The 26,463-nt window shown below is 39.5% G+C and overlaps 1 protein-coding gene across 3 annotated transcripts in view; it reads right to left on the minus strand.

Annotated features, from left to right (window-relative positions):
• CENPC (centromere protein C) overlaps positions 1 to 26,463 on the minus strand; it is a 32,413-nt gene extending 5,950 nt beyond the window's left edge. The window contains exons 1-19 of one of the 3 annotated variants that reach the window (XM_049814755.1): positions 26,363 to 26,463; positions 24,001 to 24,047; positions 22,748 to 22,809; positions 22,320 to 22,417; positions 21,147 to 21,237; positions 20,833 to 21,049; positions 16,473 to 16,676; positions 15,468 to 15,844; positions 13,967 to 14,810; positions 13,287 to 13,325; positions 11,966 to 12,039; positions 11,027 to 11,095; positions 9,682 to 9,786; positions 8,771 to 8,869; positions 5,996 to 6,091; positions 5,550 to 5,704; positions 4,958 to 5,048; positions 3,384 to 3,496; positions 2,267 to 2,692 (exon numbers count right to left, since the gene is read on the minus strand). In XM_049814755.1, the coding sequence (XP_049670712.1) occupies positions 3,402 to 3,496; positions 4,958 to 5,048; positions 5,550 to 5,704; positions 5,996 to 6,091; positions 8,771 to 8,869; positions 9,682 to 9,786; positions 11,027 to 11,095; positions 11,966 to 12,039; positions 13,287 to 13,325; positions 13,967 to 14,810; positions 15,468 to 15,844; positions 16,473 to 16,676; positions 20,833 to 21,049; positions 21,147 to 21,237; positions 22,320 to 22,417; positions 22,748 to 22,809; positions 24,001 to 24,047; positions 26,363 to 26,434 (2,835 nt within the window). In that variant the 5' untranslated portion in view covers positions 26,435 to 26,463 and the 3' untranslated portion in view covers positions 2,267 to 2,692; positions 3,384 to 3,401. Of the gene's footprint in view, positions 1 to 2,266; positions 2,693 to 3,383; positions 3,497 to 4,957; positions 5,049 to 5,549; positions 5,705 to 5,995; positions 6,092 to 8,770; positions 8,870 to 9,681; positions 9,787 to 11,026; positions 11,096 to 11,965; positions 12,040 to 13,286; positions 13,326 to 13,966; positions 14,811 to 15,467; positions 15,845 to 16,472; positions 16,677 to 20,832; positions 21,050 to 21,146; positions 21,238 to 22,319; positions 22,418 to 22,747; positions 22,810 to 24,000; positions 24,048 to 26,362 lie in introns of those variants that run through there. The other 2 variants (XM_049814756.1, XM_049814754.1) reach the window with 2 other exon arrangements.

A 26,463-nucleotide genomic window follows, 5' to 3' on the forward strand; every position in this document is an offset into this window, starting at 1 on the left:
CTCTGGTGTAAGCAACAAGCTGTGCCATCCGAGCTGAATATATAAGGCATTGTAGTCCATGAAATAATTTAAAAGCTGTTTTAAAAGCTACAACAGGCAAATAACACTACAGAAACTCTAAGAATATCTGTTTCATCTGCAGACCACAACATTCTCTATATGGGCTATTACTTTAGCATTTTACCAAGTCTAAATAATTTTGCTACATATCTATGTGAAACTATCACAGTGGTCAGTGGAAATTAAAACTACTCAGAGTAGAATCACACATATGCAGGAAGAAGAATGATAACTTCTCACATTTCAGAGAAGGCTTTTTTCTTTCTTTGCAGTATCCCATTTGGTAAAGGAAAAAATTAGACCTCCAAAGGTTACCCATGACTAGTAGTAGCCTGATGTACACATAAACATAGGAAACAGGAGCCAAAGCAAGACCAGGTAGTGGTCAAACATAGCTGCTTCTTCTGACTAACGACCGATTCTTGTTCGCCACACTGCACAACTCAGCACCCGTAGGAGTCCTGGAACTCAACATTCTCCTGCACCTCCTCACACTATATTCAGCCTAATGACACAGAAGCAAGTTTTTTTACAAGTGTCAAGTCAAAGAAAAAAAAATTAAAACGCAGTCCAGCCAAACAGTGAACAACCTAGCTCAACTCAACTCTTTCTGTGCACTGTTTTAAAAAACAACTTTGAACAAGTGGCTGCAACTAGTACAACATGCTTGCTAAGTTCATTCTGTTAGCATGTTTCAGTGCCAAGTCCTAACGTTAACAGAAACTGATTTACATCTCCTTGCAACAGAATTCAGCTGTATTTATCTCCGTCTGTAACATACTCTTCTTCCCTACTTTCAAAAACCAAACCCTACCGGACATAGATGCCAACGACAAACAGCTGTGCTTGAAGCCCCATCTAGTGACAAATAGTGGAATTGTTGCTAAACTAAAGCAAAATCCTTAATTGCCACACTTGGCACAATTGATTTTGCTACTTAAACGAAAAATTTAAAAACATGTAGTCCAACTACAAAATGTTCTCTGCAGACTATACAGGACATTTCTCTCAAGAAATCAACTAGCCAGGAAGCAAGAAAACCATCCAGCCTAAAAAAATTACATGCTTTACCAAATCCACCCTATGCTGTTAACACTCCCAGCCACAGAATTAGGAAAACAGAAACAGGCATTCATGGCATGCTGACCTCAAACCTGCACTTGAACATCTGCTACCTTCCAGCCTGTGTCAGGAAAAGGTCTGCACACATTCCTGATTACGTATTTCTCATCATCTACTTATGACCCAAAAGAAAATCCACTCAACCTTGCTGCCAAGTTGCAGTACAGTGCAGTGGGGGAAGACACACTGGTGCCCAATACAACAAGGGCAATGTATCACTTCTCTGCCTTGAGCTCTGTCACAACATACATCCATACTTTCCTTTAGGGCCATGAGCTCCGTTGTCCATACATGTTCACTAACCCCTGAACAAAGTATCCTTCTGCTACCTGATCTACAAAAACATGTAATGCAGAAGAAAATTTGCTGGGTTGTCTTCCTTCTGAACTCCCTGGCCTTTAACACAACTGAAAAGTGGTCTTGTTCCGACTTTCAGCTGGAACTAATGAGCTGTTGGGCTCAGAGTCCACATCCATGCCCTGACCACTGGGAGACAAGATGCTTGGGCTAGGAGCAGAGGCTTTTTGGTCTAATGCTAGCCCTGTACTGTTTTCCAAGTGGCAAACTTCCAGACCTCTGCAGGCCTGAGGAGTTGAAAGACTTACAAACTAAACATTTTAGAGGGTGGGATCCCTTCAAGCAGTGGAGACAGCATGTGTGCCCATCTGGTAGCTGGTATGGCTCCAACACAGAAAGGACAGAATCTTGCTGACCTTGAAGAGACCAACCCATGCCCAAAATTTAGAAAAGCTGCCAATATCAAATTATTATCAGCTGTAACTAAATTACTTTTTTTATTATTATTAACTCAAACTGCTTATAAAAGTTGAGGCTAATAAAAATATTTTTAAAAAGGTCGTTCCGTGCAGTCTGAACTTTGACAGCAAACAGGTTGTATCAAGACAGAAAAACTAAATGGCAATAAGCATGTTCCTCTGTTTCATCTTCTCAGAGTTAAGCATGACCTAGCCATGAATGCAAAGATGCCAAAAAAACTTCTACTATGTATTTCCACTGTCAGTCTAAATATGCACTAATCATAGGAACTACTGCTTGAAGGAGGATGATAAAAAAAATATATATATTACCTCGAATTCCCCAATCTAAAGGGTCTTTCACAGAGGTATGGTAATCTTGGTGTCCAAGCTCTTTCACAGACATATGAAGTTAGCTGGCAGCTGAAAGCTTAAGGGAAGCCAATTGTCCTCCTACTTTAATGTATACTCTAGATATAGCATAAAGATGTTGTTCCCAAGACTGTTTAAAAAGTCAATACTCAATCCTCAAGTCCTTAAAGTTTACAATTCCAATTCAATTTTCTAGAACAGCAGTGACCATAGAGAGAAAGCACCCAGCAGAATCGCTGTAGTTTATCCTTATCTTCAACCAGAAGGAACCTTGAAAAGCTTGGGTGACAAATGCTATGTATACCATCTGCTATCTAGACTTGGCTTCTGGACCATACATTATAATTAGTTTTTCCAAAGGTCCTCATTATTATCAAGGAACACTGCAACAGAAACAAAAGGAGATACTAAAGTAATACACTTGACAATGACCTATCCCTGTTACACAAAAACAAAGCTATCCACGATGTTCAGAGCTAATCAAGCCATAGCTTCCATACAAAAGATAGGACCGATAAGCTCCTACTAAGAGCTCCCATTTCACAATTCGAATTTGAGGCACTAATACCTCTGCTAGACAAGGAAGAAACACCTGTCATTAACTTATTAGAAGAAGGCTGGACCCCTGCACACAAGCATTCCAGCAGCCCATCTCCTAGACAACAATTACTGGAACGTGAACAGCACAGTCTTATATTTAAATAGAGATTATTCTAAGCAGTTTGTACCAGGCAGACGTTAAGACTCTCAGACGTTAGCTGAAGATGTCAAAATTCTTTCAAGTGCTAAGCATCTTTAGGGAGATTAGGCATATAAATACAATTTGGAACAACAATGTGCTTTACCCACAAATTTTACACTTTTATCTTTCTGTCTTTGGACGACAAGAACAGTAACTGATGCAGAGTGAGGCCCTTCAGTATGTTCTTTCAGTTTGATAGCAAATTACTGAGGTTCTTTTGGTTTTGTTCTTAACTCTTCTTACATTGATTTCAGCTGCTCTGTATTAATTTGTAATGTTAAGCTGGGCACACTCAAACACTTTCTGTATGTAAAAAGAACTTCAAAACATACAAAAACTTGAAAACTGTTTCAGCAAACTTTTCTGTAGAAATTGTCTTTTTTGAGTTGTGTGAAGACAAGAACACTTTCTTCGTTCAGAAGGTTACGTATGTTATATCCATTTCCTACAAATAAAAACAGAGAAGGTTTTCTTTAGAAGCTAATAGCAATTTTTGAAGTCCTGTCTTCAGCCAAGTGTGTTTTTATTTCAAATACTTTAACAGAAGGAATATTAGCCCCTAATCTAGGATGCCACCCTTACAGGTACATCATTGCATTTCAAAGAGATAACAAGGAATACAGCTAGTGTCATTATTTTAACCTAGGGTAAGAATAAAGTGCATCTTTGCTGAGAAGATTTTTACTGAAAAGAATGTAACAGGCTTGAGCTCTCAGTTCTCAAAACCCACAATACAACTTTAAGGTGACTGAATTTATTTTAATTTATTCCTACAAAAAATCTCAATAAAAACTTCACATGGAATCTTATCTGCAGATCTTCACTTGGGATTTGCGTACTAACATGACCACAAATATAGAAACATCTAAAAGGCACTGACTGTTGGGAATGAGCAACGTCCTAATGTTCATATACAGCCACACTTGATGAATTACAAAGAGGTCACCTGGCACAACCATTGCGTTGCCCATCCAGGCATAGAGACAGGCCATAAAGCAGCAAGGAAGAATGGAAAGCAACTATAGATCCTTATGGCCATACAGAACTTTCAGCAGATTGTATAATCTGCTTTCCCAAAAAGCAAACTACAAAATTGTCTCTGCAGACCCCTAAACTTTTAAGATTAAAACAAACACACAAAAAAAGCTTCAAAGCATTGAGTATTAATTGAACAATGATTGTTCAATCAGGACATCATGGTGAAAAGTTAATGGAAAAACAAGTGGTAGCTTGTCATTTTCTAATATAGACTCTTCACAAGAAAGCTGTACAAAAGCTCTCTATGGCTTCATGAACAGCCTGCTTTACAACTACTACAAAGTCTCCTGACTAGTGTCTTACCCACTGAAGGACAGCTTCACATATGGAATTCATTCTACTTATTTCAGAAGGGCAAAATCAGAGCTGTCTAAATTCTCAAGAACCCACATGAAGTTACAACCTGTTGAACGAGACATTCTGCACCTTCTATATATCAAGCATGAAGAGTAAAATATGGTGACCAGATCCAAATGGATTTTCATAATTTTATGTAGAAAAACCAGCAAACAGATGGTGACCACAACAATTATACTAACAACCACTATATTAAGCTGTCTGTGAAGTTTCCCCAACATTATAGCTAGGGACAGAACCAGAATACCAAGAGAAATTCACGAACTTGGTATGTCATCAAAAACTTTGAGGCCAACTCACTTAAGCAAGCAGTGTTTGTATCACCCCGTTCAAAGGTTAGCTCATCAACCCCCATCCAGCGTTGGGCGACATTCCTTTCTTCATAACCCTATACTTTCCCACTCTCTACTCAAACTTAACTCCTCCCATCATTCAGCTTGGTTTTGCTTCCTAGCATGCTAATTCAGTCTCATCCATCTCCAACAAATTGGTTTTAAACACATGAACTTACCTGCTGGAACATAGAAGAAGTCTCCTGTAGTCAGATAATATGACGTCTTATGTAAGGTAACAATAATTTTGCCACGGATAACATGGAAAGCCTTAATGAAAGCCAAGGGGTTCCAAGATTAGCAGTGTTTCCTTTGCAAACATTTAACTTATCCAAGAAAACATACTCCTTGTTTTGCATACATGTTGTAACAAAGATCAAGAAACAAATAAGCTAGCAGAGCTGCAATCCCTTCTTCCCACCCTGCTGAAAAATAAAATGCACAGCTTCGAAGGGGGGAGGGGGGGGGCAGCAATTTTATTGATTTGATACTTCTACCTTGCCTGCAAGATACACAGTAAGCATACATGGACGCACAGATTTAATGGGAAGCAAAGCGGGGTAATGTGCATTCCAAGTACCCCTAGCAAGTTTCTTTGGTTATAACTGATTTCACAACTGAAATGATTCATTAATGTTTCCTGTATTTATTTGCATTATAGCTGGAAAAAGCTCCAAAAACCTGTCAACTTCGTATGATACTTCTGACCATTCTATGATTTTCTGTTTACATAGTCTGTTTTATAAAAATAATGAAAAAAAGCATACTTACTATTGTATCCATGTAGACAAACTGGTGTCCCTTTTCTTTAAATGGTTTCAAAATCAATCTACCAGTGGCAAAATAAGATGTATTCAAATTTTTATATATTTCTATTGACTCATCTTTGAAGAAGCACGAGTTACTGCTTTCAGTGTTAACACATTCTACAAAAAAAGTCCAGGAGATTAACATTAATGCTAATACATGATTAGTCTTGTTACTTGCTCAGTAACTACTTATTAAATCATATGCATTACATATTGTTTCAGTGCAACACCCCTAAGAGCTAGACTCAATATTTAGCTGAAAAATCAGGACACTTTTTGTGTCTCCTTTCTCCACAAGAAAAATGAATATTTCAACAGCTCACCTTTTCATGCCCAATTTTTTTTCTTATCGGTCTAACACTTACTATGTAATTCAGAAAGGCCCTTGGTCACACCCCCTCAACCCACCTAGAAGTACTTCCCCATTTGTTACTGGGTCCACTACAATGGTTGGCTTAGAAGTATCAGCTAGGGTGTCAACCAAATTTGCAGGTATCTCAGTTCCTGAAGAGACAAAAAAAAAAAAAAAAAAAAAGCAAAAACTGAAAAATAATCACTCTACATTTTAAAAACTTAATTAACAACTTTTCCACAAGTTTAGATTTCACACATTAAGCACTTAAATTTGTTTTACTAAGTGACTGAATACATTTTAATAAAAGGAAAACATCCATAGCAATTATTTGAAAATGTAATTTTCATTGGAATTATTTCTGTGTGTAATAGATAAAGGGTCTCTAAATCCTAAAGAATTTTCCAGGGGAATGCCCACTATTTATCCTATGCTATTAATGACAGTATTTACTCAGAAGTATCTGCATTTTAAGAGAAGTGCTTTTCTAGCAACAGATACTCAGAGGAAATAAAATACATTATGAAGTATGAAGAACAAATTTTTTTCTTTTACCTACTGCTGATGGGCATCAGGAGACTTAAGAGATAAAGTGTTCAAAAGAATAAGCACATGTTCAATTTGCCTCTTCTCAAGAAATACCATTACAGTAATCTCACCGTAAGTTGTAAATCAAAGAACAATTTCGATAATAAAAAAGATTTTTCCAGAGAAGGAAATAGCCTGAGTTGATGACAACCTTACGCTTTTCAAATAGAAAAGAGATGCTGGAGAATGTTCACAACAGAATAAATAACCCAAAGCTCTCTTGCAGAACTCTCTTAAGCAGACAAGTTTAGCTCCACAGTGCACAGGAAATTTATTTAAATGCAGTCAGAACAAGTATGTTAAAGGCAAGCTATAGCACTTTATAGGCACTCATGGCTGCTTAAATACTCTTACACCAAGACAGTCTGGGGTAGGTAGAAAGTAACTGTGTTTGAAATAGCTTTGTTCTAACATAACCATCTCTCTATAAAAAGAAGCAGCAACAGGTACAACTCTATAGGTATAACCACAGAATTTTTATCATATCAATAAAATTTAGGAATTTGTCCTAGAAATTCTACTCAGCTGATGGTCCTTATATGCATCACTTAAAATTCAAGGATGCTAGAAAGATTATCTTTCAGGATGAAGGTCTGTTAAAGAGGGAATCCATCACTTCCAGAAGACAGTTGAAATGCACCTAAAGCAACCAATAATTCTTGTAAGATACAGTATGAACAGTCACTACCAGCCCGGCTTTACATGAACTACAAATGATTTGTACTGAAACATGTACTGAAACTGTACTTAGATCAAAGGTTGATCTAGACCAGGATCCCGTCTCCAATCAATGGCCAAAAGTAAGTACCCCTTCCATCCCCAGAAATGCTTTAAAAGTGTAATGGCACTTCCATGAAATACTTTCCACCTCTAACATGGAGCTCACACACTTTATTTAGAGCTATTAACAGTTAAGTTTTCTGTGAATTTATCTAGTTCTTGACTTGAGTCTACAGAAATATTTTTATCCACAGTATTCTGGGGAAGCAAGCACATAGTGAGAAGTGCCACCTTATTTTGTTTGAAAAACCCAGCTCTCACTATCTTCCTTCCACACCTTCTAGTTCTTCTGTTTAAAAACAAACAAACAAAAAAACACAACAAAACCAACCACAACTTATTTACATTCCCCTTCTCCATACCACTAGTGATTTTATAGGTCTTTCTCACACCTTTGTAGTACTCTCTTCAGGGCTGAGGAGCCTTCACCATGTAGTTGCTTCTTCTCCAGAAGTCTTTTCATTTTTTTGACAAGCTTTCTCTGAACCTTCTCTAGTCCTACTACTTTCTTTTTGAGGTAAGGAATAAAATTTACATGCAACACCCTAGAAAATCAGAAATTTGTACCAACACTGGCTGTTTTCTACCTTATTTCTCTAATGATTATTTCAGCCCTGATTTGTTTTAGAACTGTGTCAGTACCATATTGCATATTCCTTTAGCATAGGTTTGTCAGCATTTGTTTTATTTGTTCTATAGCTTCACACAGAAATGTTTCAGTCACAAACAAAATGTCTAGACAGTCCCTATAAAGAAAGGTTCTTTAGGATCAAAACATCTTCCAAAGAGAGCACAGAAAAAATAATTTGGCTTTTGGACTTTGACTCTATCTCCCTTTTCTGAGCACTACCTACGTATTTATTATCTACTGGCCACAGAGGCTCTAGCAAAGCTTCCTGTTCCTGTTTGTTTAAACACAGGTTTATTGCCCACTTCTAACAATTTTATGCACTGTTCTTAAAGCTCTCTCTTCACCTACCTTGTTATGTTTTTGTATTCAACCTACAATAGCTTAAAACTCTATTGACACCATATGCTGCCTTTTCAGATGTGATACTAACAGGCATCAGTAAAATTACCATAAGTTTTTATACCTTAACTGTGCATTATGAAACTAAACATATTAGTATCATTAATCAATGAGCTGAACAAGGACAGAAGTACAGCTTAATTTCTTCAACCCCTACTTTAAAGGCACCACAAGACTTGTGGATATGTCCTGTATCTCTTCCTTTCTAACACTGAGAAATTAGTTTTTACAATGACATTATACAGCATTGTTATAGAGAAAATAAGAACAGGTTTTTCCACATCAGATCACATTAACACATTTCATTATAACATTATTTTCACCCAGAGAGAGAGAATCAAGTTTTTACAGGAGAAAAATCTTACAGAAATAGAGTATTTGACTACAGATTTTTTTTTAAGTATCAAAAGAAAAAAAAAGTCTGTGTTCATACTTGTTTCATCCCTTCTCTTTTTGTGATTGCCCTTCCTCCGTTCAACCTTCCTGCAAGGTTCTGCTTCTGGACACACTATTCCACTAATCACAAGTGTTCCTGAAACAAAAGAAATTTAAACAAAGTTCACTAACTCATAATAATTTTACAAGAATGCAGACTTGCACAACCAACAAGCATTTCAGCTGAGAATATATTTCCTTGATGCTGAATTTTTCAGATAGCTTCAGAAAGCCAGAACAAACCAAAAAGCTTTTCAACATCAAGTATTTTGGTGTGCAAGGCAACCTGAGACTTTTTAAAAAGAATCTGACCATATTTCAGTCAAAGAACATTTTAGAAAGGCTTGACATGACAGTCAATTTTTGAGACAAAATATCAATTTTAGGGACAAAAGAAATACTATTTTCAAGCAGACTAATTAGGAAAGGACCAAATTATGCTGAATTGTCAGAAAAAAGTCCCTGAGAACAAGATATATTCTATCACTTAGGGAATTTAACACTGAGACTGGACAAAATAATATAGTATTTGCTCTGGAGAACAATCTCCACACAAAGAGAAATGCTCCAATGAATGATCCAGTAGATTTTCTCTTTTTCTGATATCATACAGAATCTTTGATGTAATAAACCTACTAGTACAGAGAAACCATTTTGTTCTTCCCTCAACAGTTAAGGCAAGGGTACTTAACATGCTCTGCTGATACTATTCCTCACCGACACAGGAGTATCAGGACAGAAAGACTCCACGGAAAGATGACTGAACAGCTGGAGACCATAAATAATCTACTTTTTAAAAAAATTACTAAATAGTAAGCATCTCAAAGCTTTCATGACACAAGACCAACCCACAGATTTCTCTTTACTGCTTTATCAGGAGAAAGCAAATAGGTATTTTGGAACTAATACCTGAAGGCCTCATCGTATAGTTTACACGCTCGCCTCGCCAATATTCCAGAGGTCTTAGACGTATCCTTTTTGTCCGACGAACATTAGGTGTGTTGGAAGGCATTACTGATTTAAAGGATGAAACCATTCACATTAAGTATGAAAGCAAAATTCAGAAATGGCAAACATTAAAAATGCTTTCCTGTTGTTCCGTATCAGGAGGTCACCAGTTCCCAGATGATATTTAGATCACATTGCTATCATGACAGGAAAAAGGAATCAAGTATGGCCAAAAGCTTTCTCTTGCATACATCAGTATTTCACTCTCCTTTTTCTTAAACAGTCATCATGCTGACTTTACATTAGATTTCATTCTATATATCTTAGTGAATCACTGAGATATGGAAATTAGGGACTCAAGCACAAGGAGCAGCAAACATGCTACAACTGTGAAGACTAAGCTCTCAACAAAGACTAAGAACCCTGTCTAAATCTGAGAGATTTCATTAGCAACAGTGAAAAGGCACTGCCTTGGTTATGGCAAGAGGAAAGTAACAGAGATTGCATAAGCAGCCCCTTCTCTTGCAGATTCTTAAGTCCTATCTCCAAGCTCCAGAAGAGCAGCACTTGCCGACAAAAACCCCACACATTTCCAAGACTTCTCAGATATTTATCTTCAGACTTACCTACTACATAGTCTCAACTTTCAATTTTTCTAAGCTGCCATATATGAATATAATAAGATTCGATGGTTTACTGTTTGTAAGAAAGAATAAAAGCCCCTTAAGACTTGAGAGCAAATTAGTCAAGAACATTTAAATGCCAGAAATAAAAATGGTAAATAAGAAAAAACTTGCTGAAATAGTTTTTCAAGGTAGACACCTATAGTGTTGTGCATAAAATAATAATCAAGGGAATAAAGAACAATAAAAACAGACTAGTATGGGACTACAATCGGCTGTGTGCCCATTGTTCCATTCTATCCAGACTCAGACCACCACAGAAGGCAGGTTATTTGCACCCTCAGTTGCACTGTGCAAAACTAATTCAAATTCTTACTGTTCTCACTGAACTGTAAGCAGTGTCTTGACTCAATAGTAAATGAAAAATGTAAATGTAACAGTTAAAAATATTATTGTTGGATATAGTAATAAAAAAAGAAACACTAGAAGTTTTTAAAAGTAACTTCAAAATTAGAGCATGGTTGTAATACCTGAAGAACTAACAAGCCTTATCTGTAAATACTTACTAACATATGAACCCATTTCCAGGTGTCTTCTTGCATCTCCTTCAGCAAAGTTTACATCAAGCTGGAAATACATTTGCATTTGTGCACTTACATTAATATATTTTAAAATAATCTTACCTATTTTACGCCTTGCTATGCTGTCTGACAACAGATTTTTCACTTGGTAATTCAAGTCTTCAGAATTACCTGAAAATACATTCAAAAAACAACCACTATAGGCATTTACTATATGTGACTTTTATTCAATATATCCACTAGAAGCAATCAAAAGGTAATACAAGCAGAAGTCCCAATATTACTGTTTCCACTAACATTTTTTCCTTTAAACGCATATGAAACCCGATGTAGAAAACCAGTATATGTAGTTAGTTTTTAAACAGTGTAAGCTTGAAAATTTCAGGAAAGCTATACATTCAAGTAAACATAACTATACATATAATTTTATTGATCAAAGTGCAAGATCATTCAGCTTTATACCACCCAAGCTTAACTTTAGAACAAACTTCTTATCAGAACACCAACAACACTTAGGTCTCTGAAGAAAGCATTGCATGAACTAACAACATTCACAATTGGCTCTACAACACTAACGAAAAGACCATCTATCCCCAGGGCTCATATTCATTATGACAATATGTGCAACTTGTGTAGGGAAACTTAAAACCAAAATATTTTTAGGCAAACAGGCCACAATTCCATGAGGCTGCACAATTTGGTCTAGGGTGGCCTGAAGTGATCGTATATAGTACCATCACATGGCAACACACCAGACTGGTACAAACCAAGGCTAAAAAATTTGTTCAAAGTATTTTGGAAGGGTAACTTTATCCTGGTAGGCTTGATGCCAAACAATGTAGTGCTTGTCCTTCCAAAGCTAACACAATGTACAGCTGGCATAGTGTATCACCTACTTGGGCAGAAAAGTGACTACAGCCAATATAATCTGCATTTCTTATTCTGGACAATCAGAATACAACAGAAATTACTGTACCATCAATTACAGCTTATAAGAAGCTTATACATAAAATGCAAGAAAATAGCAACTTTAAACATTACCTGAAGATGTAGTATCCTGTTCCCAAGACTTAACTCTGGAAGCAGATCTATCACCATGTTCTAGAGCAGGCCCACTTCAAAGGAAAAAAAAATACACCTGCTTGAATACATTAAATGTCAAAGGAACATTACAACACCACCGAGAATAGTAAATTTAAGGTGTTTTTTCAGATCATGTGGGGTGGGGTTTTTTTCCTTCTAAACATCTGTCTGTACCAATTAGACACTGAAGAAAATGACTGCTAGTTAGGAACCATAGGTCTGAAATTCATTAATTTCTCCTCTACTTGGTCATCAGGCAGACAAACTAGTGTTCACACCTTCTCTCTAAACAGGTTTGCTAAAAAATCTTGTGACTTCTTTTTTCTTTTTTCTCCATTCCAGAAGAAAGAGACCTTCTCCTCTCCTTTGTAGCATTACCTTTCAAACAATTTTCCATAGACCATGATTATAGAAGTACTTTAAAGAAATGTTTTGCATACTGTAAGGGAAGGACAGTAAAATAGTTTGCAATTGTAATTTGTAATACGTATTCTGTCATAAAATGACATTAATTAACATGTATGTAACTCTACCAGAGATTCTCTAGCAATCAAATCACTTCTAACAAGACTTCTCGTACAGCCTTAGCATTAGTACCCCTAACCTTTCCTCCTTCCCCCATCTGTCGCTGTGCTTCACTGCTTTTACTGTGCCAATGAAGTTCAACTGTGATCCACTTGAACTCTAAAAGATGCATTTCAGTGCTGGATTAGCAAACCTACACTATAAATTTGTCCAATTAATTCAGCAGTAGGCTCATTATAAAATTTTTCAGTAGAATTACAACATAACAATTTAATCAATTCACAGACGGCCACTCCTGTGTGCTTTGTTATTAAATTCCCATCCCATGAAGAAGATGTGTGCATATCTATTGTGCACAAACAAAAGTTTGGATTGTAGATACAGTTCTATACCCTATTTAGCAGCAACTTTATTAGTACAGTTGTTCCTAGTTCTAGTAGCACTGGTATTTCTGTTCAAAAATCACACACTAATGTGGAAGGAAGCCTCAAAGGAAAAAAATCCCCAAAGGCAAGAAACTTACTATGACCCCTTATTCATGACAGGAAGGAGAATTTTATTAGTTTATTAACTGTATTATGTATTAGCATGGTATTTAAACACCTCAGGCATGAATCGCGATCCTTTTTCTATTAGGTTCTTTGCTAGTAGAACACGGAACACAGAACACAGTAGTAGTACCAAAGAGCTGTTCTGTCTCAGTGGAGCAGAAGTGGGATTAAATGCAAAATTTACAGACAACTCAGGAAATTACCTTTCACAACTTGTAGCCTTCTCAGGTGCAACGTAATCTCTAGAAAAGAAAAAATTACCATCACATTTATTGTTGTCAATTTTACTTACTGAAAGGAATCTGTAGGTCAATAATTTTATGTACTGAACAGAACCATAAAAAAAGACATTTTTTAAAAAAAATTTTAAAAAGCAATGCAAGGAACAGCAATTAAAAACTCAATTAGACTGGTTAAAGAAACTTCCTCTTTTGATTACCAATCATTAGTAAAGTTACTTCCACAAAAAATAAATATAGCTGAAGAATTAAACACTGTATTTTCTCAATTTATAAACGAAGCAACAAACCTGACAGTGAAGTTATTCTATGGGTGGTGGGGTTGTGTGCTCATATGTGACTTTTTTTTTCTTCTTTTTTTTTTTTTTTTTTTTGTTTTTAAACTGGATCTGCTACACAAGTCACAAAAGACGACTTTAAAAATCCCAGCACAAGTTTCCTTATGTAGAAGCAGACACTAGACTTGGCACGCACCTTTGAGAACAGGATGTTGATTACACCACTTGGTTTCTTTATTAGCTATTCAACCAGTCTGAAACTGTCACATAGTTCAATTAGGCCATTACTGCTTAAAAGTTAACAAGATGTGTTTAATTATCTACCAAGTTACACCACACTTGTAAGGAATAACATACAAATCTTACCGCAGTCCATGTTGCATGTTACGTTTTCTTTTGTTACTCTTTATTTTCACATCTGATAACTTCTGTTTTTTTCTTGCCGTGTCCTGTACAGAAAAGCTGTCAGAATCCATTTGAGACTCAGTGTCCTCAGGGTTTGAGCAAACACCTTTACTGGCTCTGTAATGCATCTTTTTGAGCATCTTCCCTGAAGACTTAGCTGACAATTGTTTCTTTTCAGCATTCTTCACACTGTCTATGAGATGCTGTAGTGCTTTTACAGGAGTCTTGTTATTTGCACCACAAAGTGAATCCAATGTGTGCAATGCATTTTCAGGTGTTTCAAACTTAGCCAACTCGTGAATCACAGAAGTCTGTAATTTCTGATGCAGAGGCGAGGTAAACACTTCATTCAATTTTACGGGCTCTCGTTCAAGCTCTTCTTCATCAGGTTCACTGTCAGAACTCCCCTCTCTTTGTAACTGAGGCTTTTTATTACTACTTTTCTTGTCAGATTTTTTAAGCTTCTTCCTCGGACTTTCTGCCAGTCTCTTAGATATTTCTGGAAGCTTCTGCTTAGCAGTTTGTTTCTTGTGAACTAATCGCTGAGAAGCTTTTGAAGCCGACTGCACATCTTTGGAAGACTTGAGATTCTTTTTTGGAGACAGAGTCCACTCTTGCTGATGCCCAGCTGAGGGCATAGGCAAATCATCACTTGGCATCACCCTTGTTTTATGTTGTTCTGCATCAGATGCTTCTGTTTCCAATCTAGACCATGACAACACCAGTTCTTTGCCTTCTGGTTTCCCGGACGTGTCCTTTTTCTGGTTTGAAGAGCCTTGCCTAAGTGCATGCTTTTTAGCCTTTCCTGTCAATACACAAAACACTTAGATATTAATATCTTTTCTCATTAAACCTGAAGATATATGTTGACATCTGAAAATATAAAAATAAACCAAGGAATCAAGAAAAAAAAAAAAAGTAGCACAAAACCAGATTTTTCCCTGATGGTTAAAAGAAGGCTTTCTCTGATCTGTAGTATACGAAAAAATTCAAAACAGAATTTTTGGTGTACTTCCAGTATTTCCTAGCAGAAAAAAAAAAAGGCAGAAATGTTACATTCAATCTGCTTTCCAGTTTTCAGTGCTACCTGCTACAAAACTCTTCTCAAATAATTCCTAAAAACTGATCCCCTCCAGTTCAAAGCACACACCTTAACCTCCTTTCTACAGAGAGGGGCAAACACTTGTGGGTACCTACCTTCTTTGCTCATAAGAAAAGGCAACACTGCTAACTTAATTTTTAATGTCCTAACAGGAAGGGCTGGGGGGAGGGGAGGGGGAAGTGAAGACACTGTCCCAAACTGCCTTATATACACCCAAACCTAACTGTGCAACTGAAACATCAATTAGGAATCCATTAATGTCTCTCATGTACATTATCCATATTTCCCAATAAACCACCACAAAAAAATTCAGTAATATGACCTGGAAGGAGAAGTCTGAACACCTATTAAATAACTTACCCATATGAGTACTCTTTTGCCTTTGAGACTTAAGGACCTTTCCTTCACTGTTAGAGACTGGATCTGTTCCTGATGTTCCTTTGAAGTCATGTACTCTGACATCCAAATCATCCATTTTCTGTGTAGTAAGTGCTTCAAGCTGTACTTTTCTGTTCTTGCCTTTCTTACTCTCTGTCTTCTCCTTTTCAGAAGACTGAGATTTAGAAACAGGAATTGCAGAGCCATCTTTTTTTGATTGTTTGTTCTTATGGGGTATTGAAAAAGAACTAAAAGGTACACCATCTGATTCATCAATTAAGAATTCACATTCATTTTCTATTTCTATATCTTGATCTTTCACAGGAAGAGGTAACAGCGGTGACATTGAAGCTGAACACCTAAAGAAAGGAGGGACAAAGTATTCACATCGTTTGGGGGGGGGGCGGGGGGGCGGAATTGACTTTCAATCTTGCAAATCTAGTGGTGACTCCAGAATACCTAAACACACTAGAGGACATTCCTCAGAACAATTATTACAAAGTTCATAATTCTTTGCCCTTTAGCTTCCAAAAATAGGACAAGGCCTGCTTCTCCTTGCTTTGGCCTCATATTCATACCTCATTATTTCTCAGATGCTGGATAGTCATCTTCCTGGTTAAATACCAGTCAGCTCCATATTAGCTCTGAAAAAGACTGCTTGATCACTGCTAACTTCAGAATCACATAAGGTTTTCCTAAATCTTCCAACTTACCTATCAAAACATGTCAGCCTCAATCTGAAACACTACTCAACAGCTACATACTATTTTACTGGCAGACAAAAGCAGCAGCACTGTTAAATCCTAACAGCACAAAACTTTGAAACAACTATTCAAAGCCCTTCTCAAGTGGCATTTTTCAGTAATGTTGGACTATCCCAAAATATTCTCCCAGACCATCATTATAGGTAAAAGAATGTTGCTCCAATACTTAGGACTGGGTTATTTTACTAGCAAATTATGTTCCACATTAAGCCTCAAAACAAACCTTTTACCAAACATTCCTGTTGCTACAGCTGCTAAGACGACCGAAGAGAGAGACTTCTCTTTCCGTACAGAAGACGTAGCAATATGTACTGTTCCTTGCACAGGAACAATCTGCTCATCTCTCCCAGTCTGAGGTCCTTCCAAATTTTCAACTTCCATGTGGCTCTTCGCTGCAGCAGGATTATTTTGGTCATCAAAATGTAATCTGTGTATAAGAAACAGCATTCAAATATGATGCTTTAAATCCTGAGTGCACATTAAAGTATCATGTGGATGGACAGATGCTCTCATTTTCTCCTGCTGACAGTGTCTCACTTCTTATGAATGAGCTTCCATTTGGTAATTTGCTGGAATGCAGGTTAGCGGTACTACCTCCCAGCACAGTAGCAAGTGTCCAAATCAATGAGGCAACATGGGGTCATCTTACGATGCTTGATCAAAGTAAGGACTGCTCAGCAAGACAAATTCCTAACTTACGATGCTTGATCAAAGTAAGGACTGCTCAGCAAGACAAATTCCTAATTTTAGGAGAATGAGCTTCAGAAATGTATTGGCTTTGTGTGGCAAGGTTTTTGTAGCAGGGGGACTAGAGGAGTGGCTTCTGTAAGAAGCTGCTGGAAGCTTCCCCTGTGTTCAAGAGAGCCAATGCCAGCCGGCTCTAAGACGGACCTGCTGGTGGCCAAGGCAGAGCCAATCAGTGACAGTGGTAACACCTCTGTGATAACGTTTTTAAGAAGGGAAAAAAAGTTGGGACAGACAGGAAATGGCAGCCGGAGAGAGGAGTGAGAACATGTAAGAGAAACAACCCTGCAGACACCAAGGTCAGTGAAGAAGGAGGGGGAGGAGGTGCTCCAGGCACCAGAGCAGAGATTCCCCTGTGGCCCGTGGTGAAGACCATGGTGAGGCAGGCTGTCCCCCTGCAGCCCAGGGAGGTCCACGGTGGAGCAGATCTCCACCTGCAGCCCGGGGAGGACCCCACGCCAGAGCAGGTGGGTGCCCAAAGGAGGCTGTGACCCCGTGGGAAGCCCACGCTGCAGCAGGCTCCTGGCAGGACCTGTGGGATCTGTGGAGAGAGGAGCCCACGGAGCAGGTTTTCTGGCAGGACTTGTGACCCCGTGGGGGACCCACACTGGAGCAGTGTGCTCCTGAAGGACTACACGCCATGGAAAGGACCCATGCTGAAGCAGTTCGTGAAGAACTGCAGCCCGTGGGAAGGACCCATGTTGGAGAAGTTTGTGGAGGACCGTCTCCTGTGGAAGGGACCCCACGCTGGAACAGGGGAAGAGTGTGAGGAGTCCTGCTCCTGAGGAGGATGAAGCAGCAGAAAATAACATGTGATGAACTGACCGTAAACCCCATCCCTGTTCCCCTGTGCTGCTGGGGGGGCTTGGTAGAGAATCTGGGAGTGAAGTTGTGCCTGGGAAGAAGGGAGAGGTGGGGGGAAGGTGTTTTAAGATTTGGCTTTATTTCTCATTACCCTACTCTGGTTGATTTGTAATAAATTGAGTTAATTTTCCCCAAGCTGAGTCTGTTTTGCCCGTGATGGTAATTGGTGAGTGATCTCTCCTGTCCTTATCTCGACCCACAAGCTCTTTGTTATATTTTCTCTCCCCTGTCCAGTTGAGGAGGGGGAGTGATAGAACAGCTTTGGTGGGCACCTGGCATCCAGCCAGGGTTAACCCACCACAAGAAATTGTCAGGCTTCCCAGACCTTAGGTGCACTCTCTTCCCAATCTCACTCCATCAACGGGAGTCAGTGGGATCAGTGTCAGTCCCCCTCTATGATCTACCCCCAAGATTCGGTCCTCCAGGAAAGAACTGTGGCTGGGACCACTGGCCACTATTACACCTGGGCTTCAAGTTTTCCAAAGAGCAGATAATGATCACAACTGAAGTTGTTCTACTCTGTATAAAACATTTGTATATTCAGAGCAAGAGGAACAATGACTGCTCATCTCTGCTTTAACAAATTTTTTGTTAACTTTTAAGGTCAACACTGTCAATAGGATTCACTGAATAAGTCTAGACTGAGAAGCTGATAATTTAGAGCACTTTCCTGAAAAAAAGTAGGTCAAATCTATTCTAATAGGCTTCCTGCACTCGTGTACTGCACGTTTGGGAATCAACCCTTATCACCAGAATCATAGAATGAATCATAGAATGGTTTGCATTGGAAGGGACCTTAAAGATCATCTAGTTCCAACCCCCCTGCTATGGGCAGGGACACCAGGGATGGGGCATCCACAACCTCTGTGCGCAACCTGTTCCAGTGTCTCACCACCCTTGCGGTGAAGAACTTCTTCCTTATACCTAGTCTGAATATACCTTCTTTCAGTTTAAAGCCATTACCCCTTGTCCTATCACTACATGCCCTTGTAAAAAGTCCCTCCCTGGCTTTCTTGTAGGCCCCTTTTAGTTACTGGAAGGCTACCACAAGGTCTCACCAGAGCCTTCTCTTCTCCAAGCTGAACATTCTATCAGGGCTTTAGCTTTCCTAACCTGATCTCTGGCTGCTCGGACAATTTCTCTGTATTCCTCCCAGGCTACCTGTCCTTGCTTCCACCCTCTATAGGCTTCCCCTTTGTGTGAGTTTGTCCAGGAGCTCCTTGTTCATCCATGCAGGCCTCCTGGCGTTTTTGCCTGACTTCCTCTTTGTTGGAATGCATTGCTCCTGAGCTTGGAGGAGGGGTTCCTTGATTATTAATCATCTTTTTTGTGGCCCCTCTTCCCTCCAGGGCTTTATCCCGTGGTACTCTACTAAGCAGATCCCTGAAGAGGCCAAAGTCTGCTCTCCTGGTCATAGAATCGTTTAGGTTGGAAAAGACACTTAAGATCGAGTCCAACTGCCAACCATGCCCACTAAACCACATCCCGAAGTGCCCTGTCTACATGTTTTTTGAATACCTCCAGGGATGGTCACTCAACCACTTCCCTGGGCAGCCTGTTTCAATGCCTGAAAACACTTTCAGTAAAGAAATTTTTCCTAATATCCAATCTAAATCTCCCCTGCCACAACTTGAGGTCATTTCTTCTCATCCTATCACCAGCCACCTGACAGAAGAGACCAGCACTCACCTCACTACAACCTCCTTTCAGGTAGTTGTAGAGAGCAACAAGGTTTCCCCTCAGCCTCCTCTTCTCCAGACTAAACAACCCCAGCTCCCTCAGCCGCTCCTCATAAGACTTATGCTCCAGGCCCCAAGTCCAGGGTAGCAAGCTTGCTGTGCACCCTCCTCTCTGCCTAAAGGATCTTGAATTCCACCATTTCATGGTTGCTACAGCTAAGGCTGCCCTTGAGCTTCACACTCCCCACCAGCCCCTCCTTGTTGGTGAGAACAAGGTCCAGCATAGCACCTCTCCTTGTTGGCTCCTCTATCATTTGGAGAAGTAAGTTGTCATCAATGCATTCCAGGAACCTCCTGGACTGTTTATGCCCTGCTGTGTTGTCCTTCCAACAGTTATCGGGGTGGATGAAGTCCCCCATGAGGACTAGGGCTTGTGAACATGAGGCTGCTCCTACCTGTCTGTGGAGGGCCTCATCTGCTTGGCCTTCCTAGTCAGGTGGCTTGTAGCAGACTCCCACTATGTCACCTGTCCCTGTCCTCCCTTTAATCCTGACCCATAAGCTCTCCATTGGCTCCTCATCCATTCCCAGGCAGAGCTCCATGTACTCCAGCTGGTCACCGACATCAAGGGCAACACTCCCTCCTCATCTCCCCTGCCTGTCCTTCCTATATCCTTCCATTCCAACATTCCAGTCATAGGAGCCATCCCACCACATCTCTGTGATGCCAGTAAGATCATAGCCCTGCAGGCATGCACACATCTCTAACTCCCCTTGTTTATTCCCTGTGCTATGTGCATTTGCATAGAGGCATTTAAGATGGGGCCCCAAAAAAGCTGACTCTGTGCTGCTCTTCAGGGGCTCTCCTGCTGACCTGTGATCCTTCTCCAGGCTCTGGGCATCTATTGCTGGCACTGGCATCAAAGTGGTAGCAGTGGGATGGACTGAGGTTCCACTGCCCCAGCAACTTTACTTTAAAGCCCTCTTCACCAGCTTGGCAAGCCTATGACCAAAGATGGTCCTCCTCTTCTCTGACAGATGAGCCCCATCAGCCCCCAGCAGACTAGGTTTCTCAAAGCGAGTCCTGTGGTCTAAGTAGAATATTTAATAAAAAAAACAGTTTTGCCCTTTCTAAACCCAGATACAGAAATTTTCTGAAAAACTTAGGATTATTTTTTATGAGTTCACAATCTAAACTCATAAATGATTGAAACCACTGTGTTAATTTACCATAAGCGGCCTGGGGGGCCGGGGACACGATACCACCACCACCACCACCACATTCAGCTCTACTTACATACGCACAGACCTTTTTGCTTCCTCCAGAAGAAGAGGTGATCCAATAGCCCCATAATCATCCTCAGAGTCCAAAGATGCGGCAGGACTTTTGCACAGTGCTTCAGCATCTTTTAACATATTATTTGTTTCTCTTTCAGACACAGGAGAGTTTGGTTTTTCAGAATCAGCTATGTGATCATGTATTGCAGGCTTCAGAGGTGATTCATGTGACCATCCTGCCATATATATAGAACAGATTTAATTCTTCTACTCAAAACCTTACAAAAAAATAGTTACCTAAAAAAACCTTAATTCAATAACAGTGCTACCAACCTTTGCTGCTCACTGGTTTCAGTGGTGATGCAGGTAAGGACTCTGCAGAATTACAGGCTCTTTTCACAGAGTTAGTTAACCTTGCCTTTGGCTGGTATAGTTGATAACAAATAATGAGACAAAGCAAAATATTTGATAAAGCAACGGTATTTTGACAGGAATATAAAATTCTACAGAACACAATATAATTTCCTTCCCTTAATTCTTACTCATTTGAAGCACAGTTCTATTTTAACTAAACACTTAAATTTTCTATCACTTAAGACTTTCTAAAACTGTGAATTTCAAACAACAGGTAAAACAGTGTGTACAGTAAATACCAATTTGCAGCTTTGAACAGACATCCTGCTAGTCCACAGGCAAGCTATTTACTCTTTTCATTAGAATGAATTAATTTAAACAATTTAATTCACCTTTATTAAGTCAGGCTGAGGTTTTGCAAGAATCACTTTGAGGTTATACAGTATACTAACATCAGACTGAAGTAAACAAACACCATTATAAAGGATGTCTGTTCTCAACACCACCATTAATAAAATATCATAGTTTTACAAAAAACTACTAGAATCAAAATATTAAAACTAAATATACAAACTAAATTATTGGCATCATTCTCTCAGCACATTAACAAGTCCTTCAACTTGCTTCTACTCTTCAACAAAGTTACAGATGCACAAACTTATAGTACAGATAACTTTATCAGGAGTTGACAAGCTGCTTTTATACAAGAATCATCTTTCAATTTCACTATCCATCAGAAGAACTGTGTCCATATATCTGGCAAAGTGAAGAAGAGACCAACCCCAGTGGAGTCCAAGGCAGCCATACCCACCACCAGTTATGAGGCAGCATGCTTCAACCTGAGACCATGAGAAATTTAACTATCGCGTACAAAAAGCTGAAAAAGCTTATATTAGCAAAAAAACCCAAGAAAATAATCTATTAAATAAATCTAGTTATAGAATATTTACTATTAGAGCACAACAAACTAAGAAAAAAAACATTACCAGCAACTAGTACAGAAGGTTAAATTACAGCCTATATACTAATACAAGTGATATATGGAGCTTATTCATTCAACACTCATACAGAACTAAACCCTACAGAGCTAAACTTGTACCCAAGTGAAACTGTACCCAATGCTACGTTGTGACACTGCCGTAACTAAATTACCCTTTGGCTCTGTATTGAAGTCCTCTTCTCATTTTTGACAATAGGAGTTGAGCAACAGGTTGCATTTGGAGAGCTTATTTCAAGATCACTGCTACAACCTATAAAGAAAAAGCTATAAATAAGAGATTCTTGGAATTGTCCAGGTGTCATTTATTTTAATAAGTTGCTACAGCTCATTAAGGTCACGTAAATCCAAACAAGAAAGAAACCACCTACTGGGGAGAAAGATTACCTTCATAAGACAGCTAAGACACAGTTTTTAGTGTCTGGGATTGGGGTGCTTTTGAAGACCGTTAAAAAGACTTTATTTTTATCCATTTTATCTCTGTTTTTCATTTCTATTTATTTACCACTAAATATAATACAAGGAAGAAATTATTTTTTTCCTTTAACCACCAAATTAAGCAAAACACCAAATAAAAGCTTACTTTCGAAACAATCCTGTATGACTGTCAGTACATTTTGACCTGGCTGTACATCAATCTTATTTCTAGAAAAAAAAGAAGGAAAAATATTTAAATCAAAAATACTAAATGTTCCTATCCCAGCAATATAAAAGTAGTAAAGTTCTTAATATTTTAAATTATTTCCACTAGTCCCCACTTCAGTATATTTTACCTACCATTTCCATGCAGAAATATCTGCAAAAAAACTTGTCTAAATAAGGATTCCAGGAGAAAAAGCCCCACTATCACAGAATATGATGAGATTGAAAAAATCTCTTTACATAAAAGAAAACATACAACTACTACAACAGTTCTCAGGTAAAACAGCTTTGGGATGAACAGAGATTCTCGCTTGAAATAAATAAATTTTAAAAAAAATCAGCCCTCAAGTAATGTTGTCTGCACAGTGATCCAGTCTCAGCAGGCCCAGAAATGAAATGTATAGGCTGCACACCTATCCCTTCATACAAGTATTCAACCCTCTACTTCTCTTTCTACCACTTATCCACAGTTATTCTGTGCTTCTACAAAAGTTTTAGCAGCAAGAATTGGCTTGAGGTATCAAATTTGTAAGCAAGCAAACAGCTCAGCTGCTTGGATTACTACTTCAAACCTCCCCAGCACAAATGAAAATGGCAGAAGTGATCCACTAGCCAGACCACGGTGATCAAAACCAAGATAACAAGGGAAAAGCCATGGAGTGTTTCTCCCATAATGATTATTATATGTCTTTAAAAACAGGTATTTCGGTAGATTTGGTAAGCTCATGAAATGCAAGTCTAAAAATGGATTCCAGTAACAAAAAGCTCACAGACTACTGACATGTCTTTAAAGAAAGCTACAACACTGCCAATACTCAAACTCACCTCTAACCTTTACCAGCAAGGGTCAAATAAGCTAGAACTCTGCATGGGCTTCATTTCTCTACCTCTCGAAAGGTAAAATGTTTGCACAGACTACTGCTTCTGTGCTCAGGTAGCTTAGGTATAGCTACACCACAGTTCCACTGCCTCAGCAGAGGAATTCAAAGGAAATCCTTGGTGCTTTGTCACAGCACACCACCCCCTGCACAATTTGCTCCACCCACCACTAAGAAATACAAGAAGTTTGGGAAACATCATATGATCAGTTTAATAAGATACACCCAATAGCTCTGACATTAAGCTCTTGGACAAAAATCAACATAAGTTTTCCAAACAATCGTATTTGAGAATAAAATTTTAAATGTAAATTACCTTCCTCCATGGCAGAATCTTGCTCTGTAGTCTTTTTTAAAATGATTCTGTGAAGAAACAAGAATCAATTTTTACTAAGCACTCGTAACATTCAACAGAAAAACAAATAAATGACCAACCTCCTGTTTCTCATGTAAGCAAGTCTCGAGGATTCTCGATCCACCGGAACCTAGTGGGAGTTACTGCAGCCCTGTTTTTCTTAGAATGCCAAGTAGCTACAACCCCTGTGACAACTGCCAGAAATTCAGCTTTTCTCAAGAATCGTCAAGCATCTGTTGCATTTGAAGTCAGAGAGACTTGCAAGAAACTTACATGACAGTAATCAGAGAACCTAAGGATTTGGTTAACATTTCCGTGATGACTATAGATACTATCTTTGAAGTAAGAAGAACGAATGAACTACCACAAAGCAAGCTAGGACATAACCTTATGACACATCTGCTGCTCTGAGAACTGCTCACATGGAGATTCTTACCCTGTGTTTATCACAGGCAAGACCTTATTGACAGGCAGTGAGAGGACATCAGCTGTTCCATAGTAAAACTCTCAATTAACTCCCAGCACTTATTCATATACTTGAACCCCGAGTATAATCAAAGTCATTCAAATAGCAAACATGACTCCAGTCATCTATTAGCACAACTACAGTAGTAATAATTCAAATGACAGTATATTATCAGCGTTACTTTCCAGGCCAACAAATGAAATACAGCCTACTGAGCTGGGAACAAAGACTGTAGAGGATAAAAACAGGAAAGGGCAAGTCAAGAAAAAATGAAGAGCTAAGCAGAGTGCAGTTTTTCACCAATGTGACAAGAAAATGTCTCAAAAAAATTCTACCTGTTTAGCTGAAAAACAATTATGACCTCTTCTTCACTTGTGTAAACTGGAAAGTGTATGTGCAGTACAGAGATTATCTAGTCCTAATACAAAAGAATTCAGCACATTTTTCCTAAGTTTGCCATACTGACATTACTTTGTACTTCTTCGTGATTCCTCTTTGAATATTACTTCTGGCAATTAAAATAACCAAAACCACTTAAGGATTTATTGCACTGCAAATTTTCAACATCAACTTAAAATGGCAGGAAGAAGCTCTAGGTCGCACAGGAAAACAACTGACCAAAAGTCATCACTTCAGAAACGGTGCAGAGCCATACTCCACAGCAACTCAGTCTGTCAGGCTTAAACTTCTTCCGCTTGCAGCAGCATGCAGTACAATCAACTGACAAGCAACCTTTTGTATAAGAAAATTAAAAATTCCTGCAATGGATCTAGAAGAGCTTAAAACAGTTTATTGTTATGTTCATACCCCACTACAGATAATGAACTTTTAAAACTTAAACTCCCTGTGTATCGCTGACAGACGATGGTAGGAAGAAAAATAGTATGTCTCTATGTATTGGGTCTGGCTGAGATGGAGTTTATTCTCCCCATAGCAGCCCTCGTAGTGCTGTGCTCTGCATCAGTAGCTAGAAAGGTCTTGATAACACACCAGTGTTTTGGCTACTGCTGAGCAGTGCTGACACAGCATCAAGGATGTCTCTCCAATGTTTACCCCCCCACCCCCTCAATGGTAGACTGGGGCTGGGCAGGATCTTGGGAGGGGACATAACCAGGACAGCTGACCTAAACTAACCAAACAGACATTCCATACCATATGACATCAGCTCAGATATAAAAGCTAAGTAAAGGCAGACGGAAGCGGGGCATTTTTGTCTTCAGGAGCAACCACTACGCATACTGAAGCCCCGCATCCCAGGAAGTGGCCAGACATCGCCTGCTGATGGGAAGTAGAGAATAACATAATTTGTTTTTCTTCGCTTTCGCGCCCGACCTTTGCTTTCACTTTATTAAACTGTCCTTACCTTGACCCACGAGCCTTTTGTTATATTTTTCTCCCCCCTGTCCAGCTGAGGAGGGGGAGTGATAGAGCGGCTTTGGTGGGCACCCAGCCTCCAGCCAGGGTCAACCCACCACTAAGCATATCTAGACAAGAGTCGCTGGTTCTTTACACGCTAACCGGTGAACGGAAGGTCTCCAGAGACGAGCGACAGGCGCAGTTGCAGGCAGCCTAAGGGAAACGGGGCTCCCAACAGACAAGCCCTCAGAACAGAAGTGCTTGTGCCAGCAACCGGCGCCAAGAGGGAGGAGGGCAGAGCACTAACACCCGCCCCGCTCTTCTCGGGCAGAAGCGGGGGACGCGCAGAGCCTCGCCGCGCCCTCAGGCTCGAAAGGACGGACCCGCCCCTCAGGAGCGCAGTGAGGAGAAGGCCGCGCCGCGGCTGTTACGGAAGGGAACGGACATTGCCCGCCACAGCCGCCCCCCTCCCCCCCTCGCCGCCGCTTCGCGCTCTCTCACCAAAGCCTCCGCCATCCCAAGCCTCCGCGACGAGGCCGAAAACACCGCGGCCGCGGGACCCGGCCGAGCCATCGCCCCGGCGAACCTCCCGCCGCTTTCAA

This window comes from Accipiter gentilis, chromosome 12 (assembly GCF_929443795.1).
Source record: "Accipiter gentilis chromosome 12, bAccGen1.1, whole genome shotgun sequence".
Taxonomy (NCBI): domain Eukaryota; kingdom Metazoa; phylum Chordata; class Aves; order Accipitriformes; family Accipitridae; genus Astur; species Astur gentilis.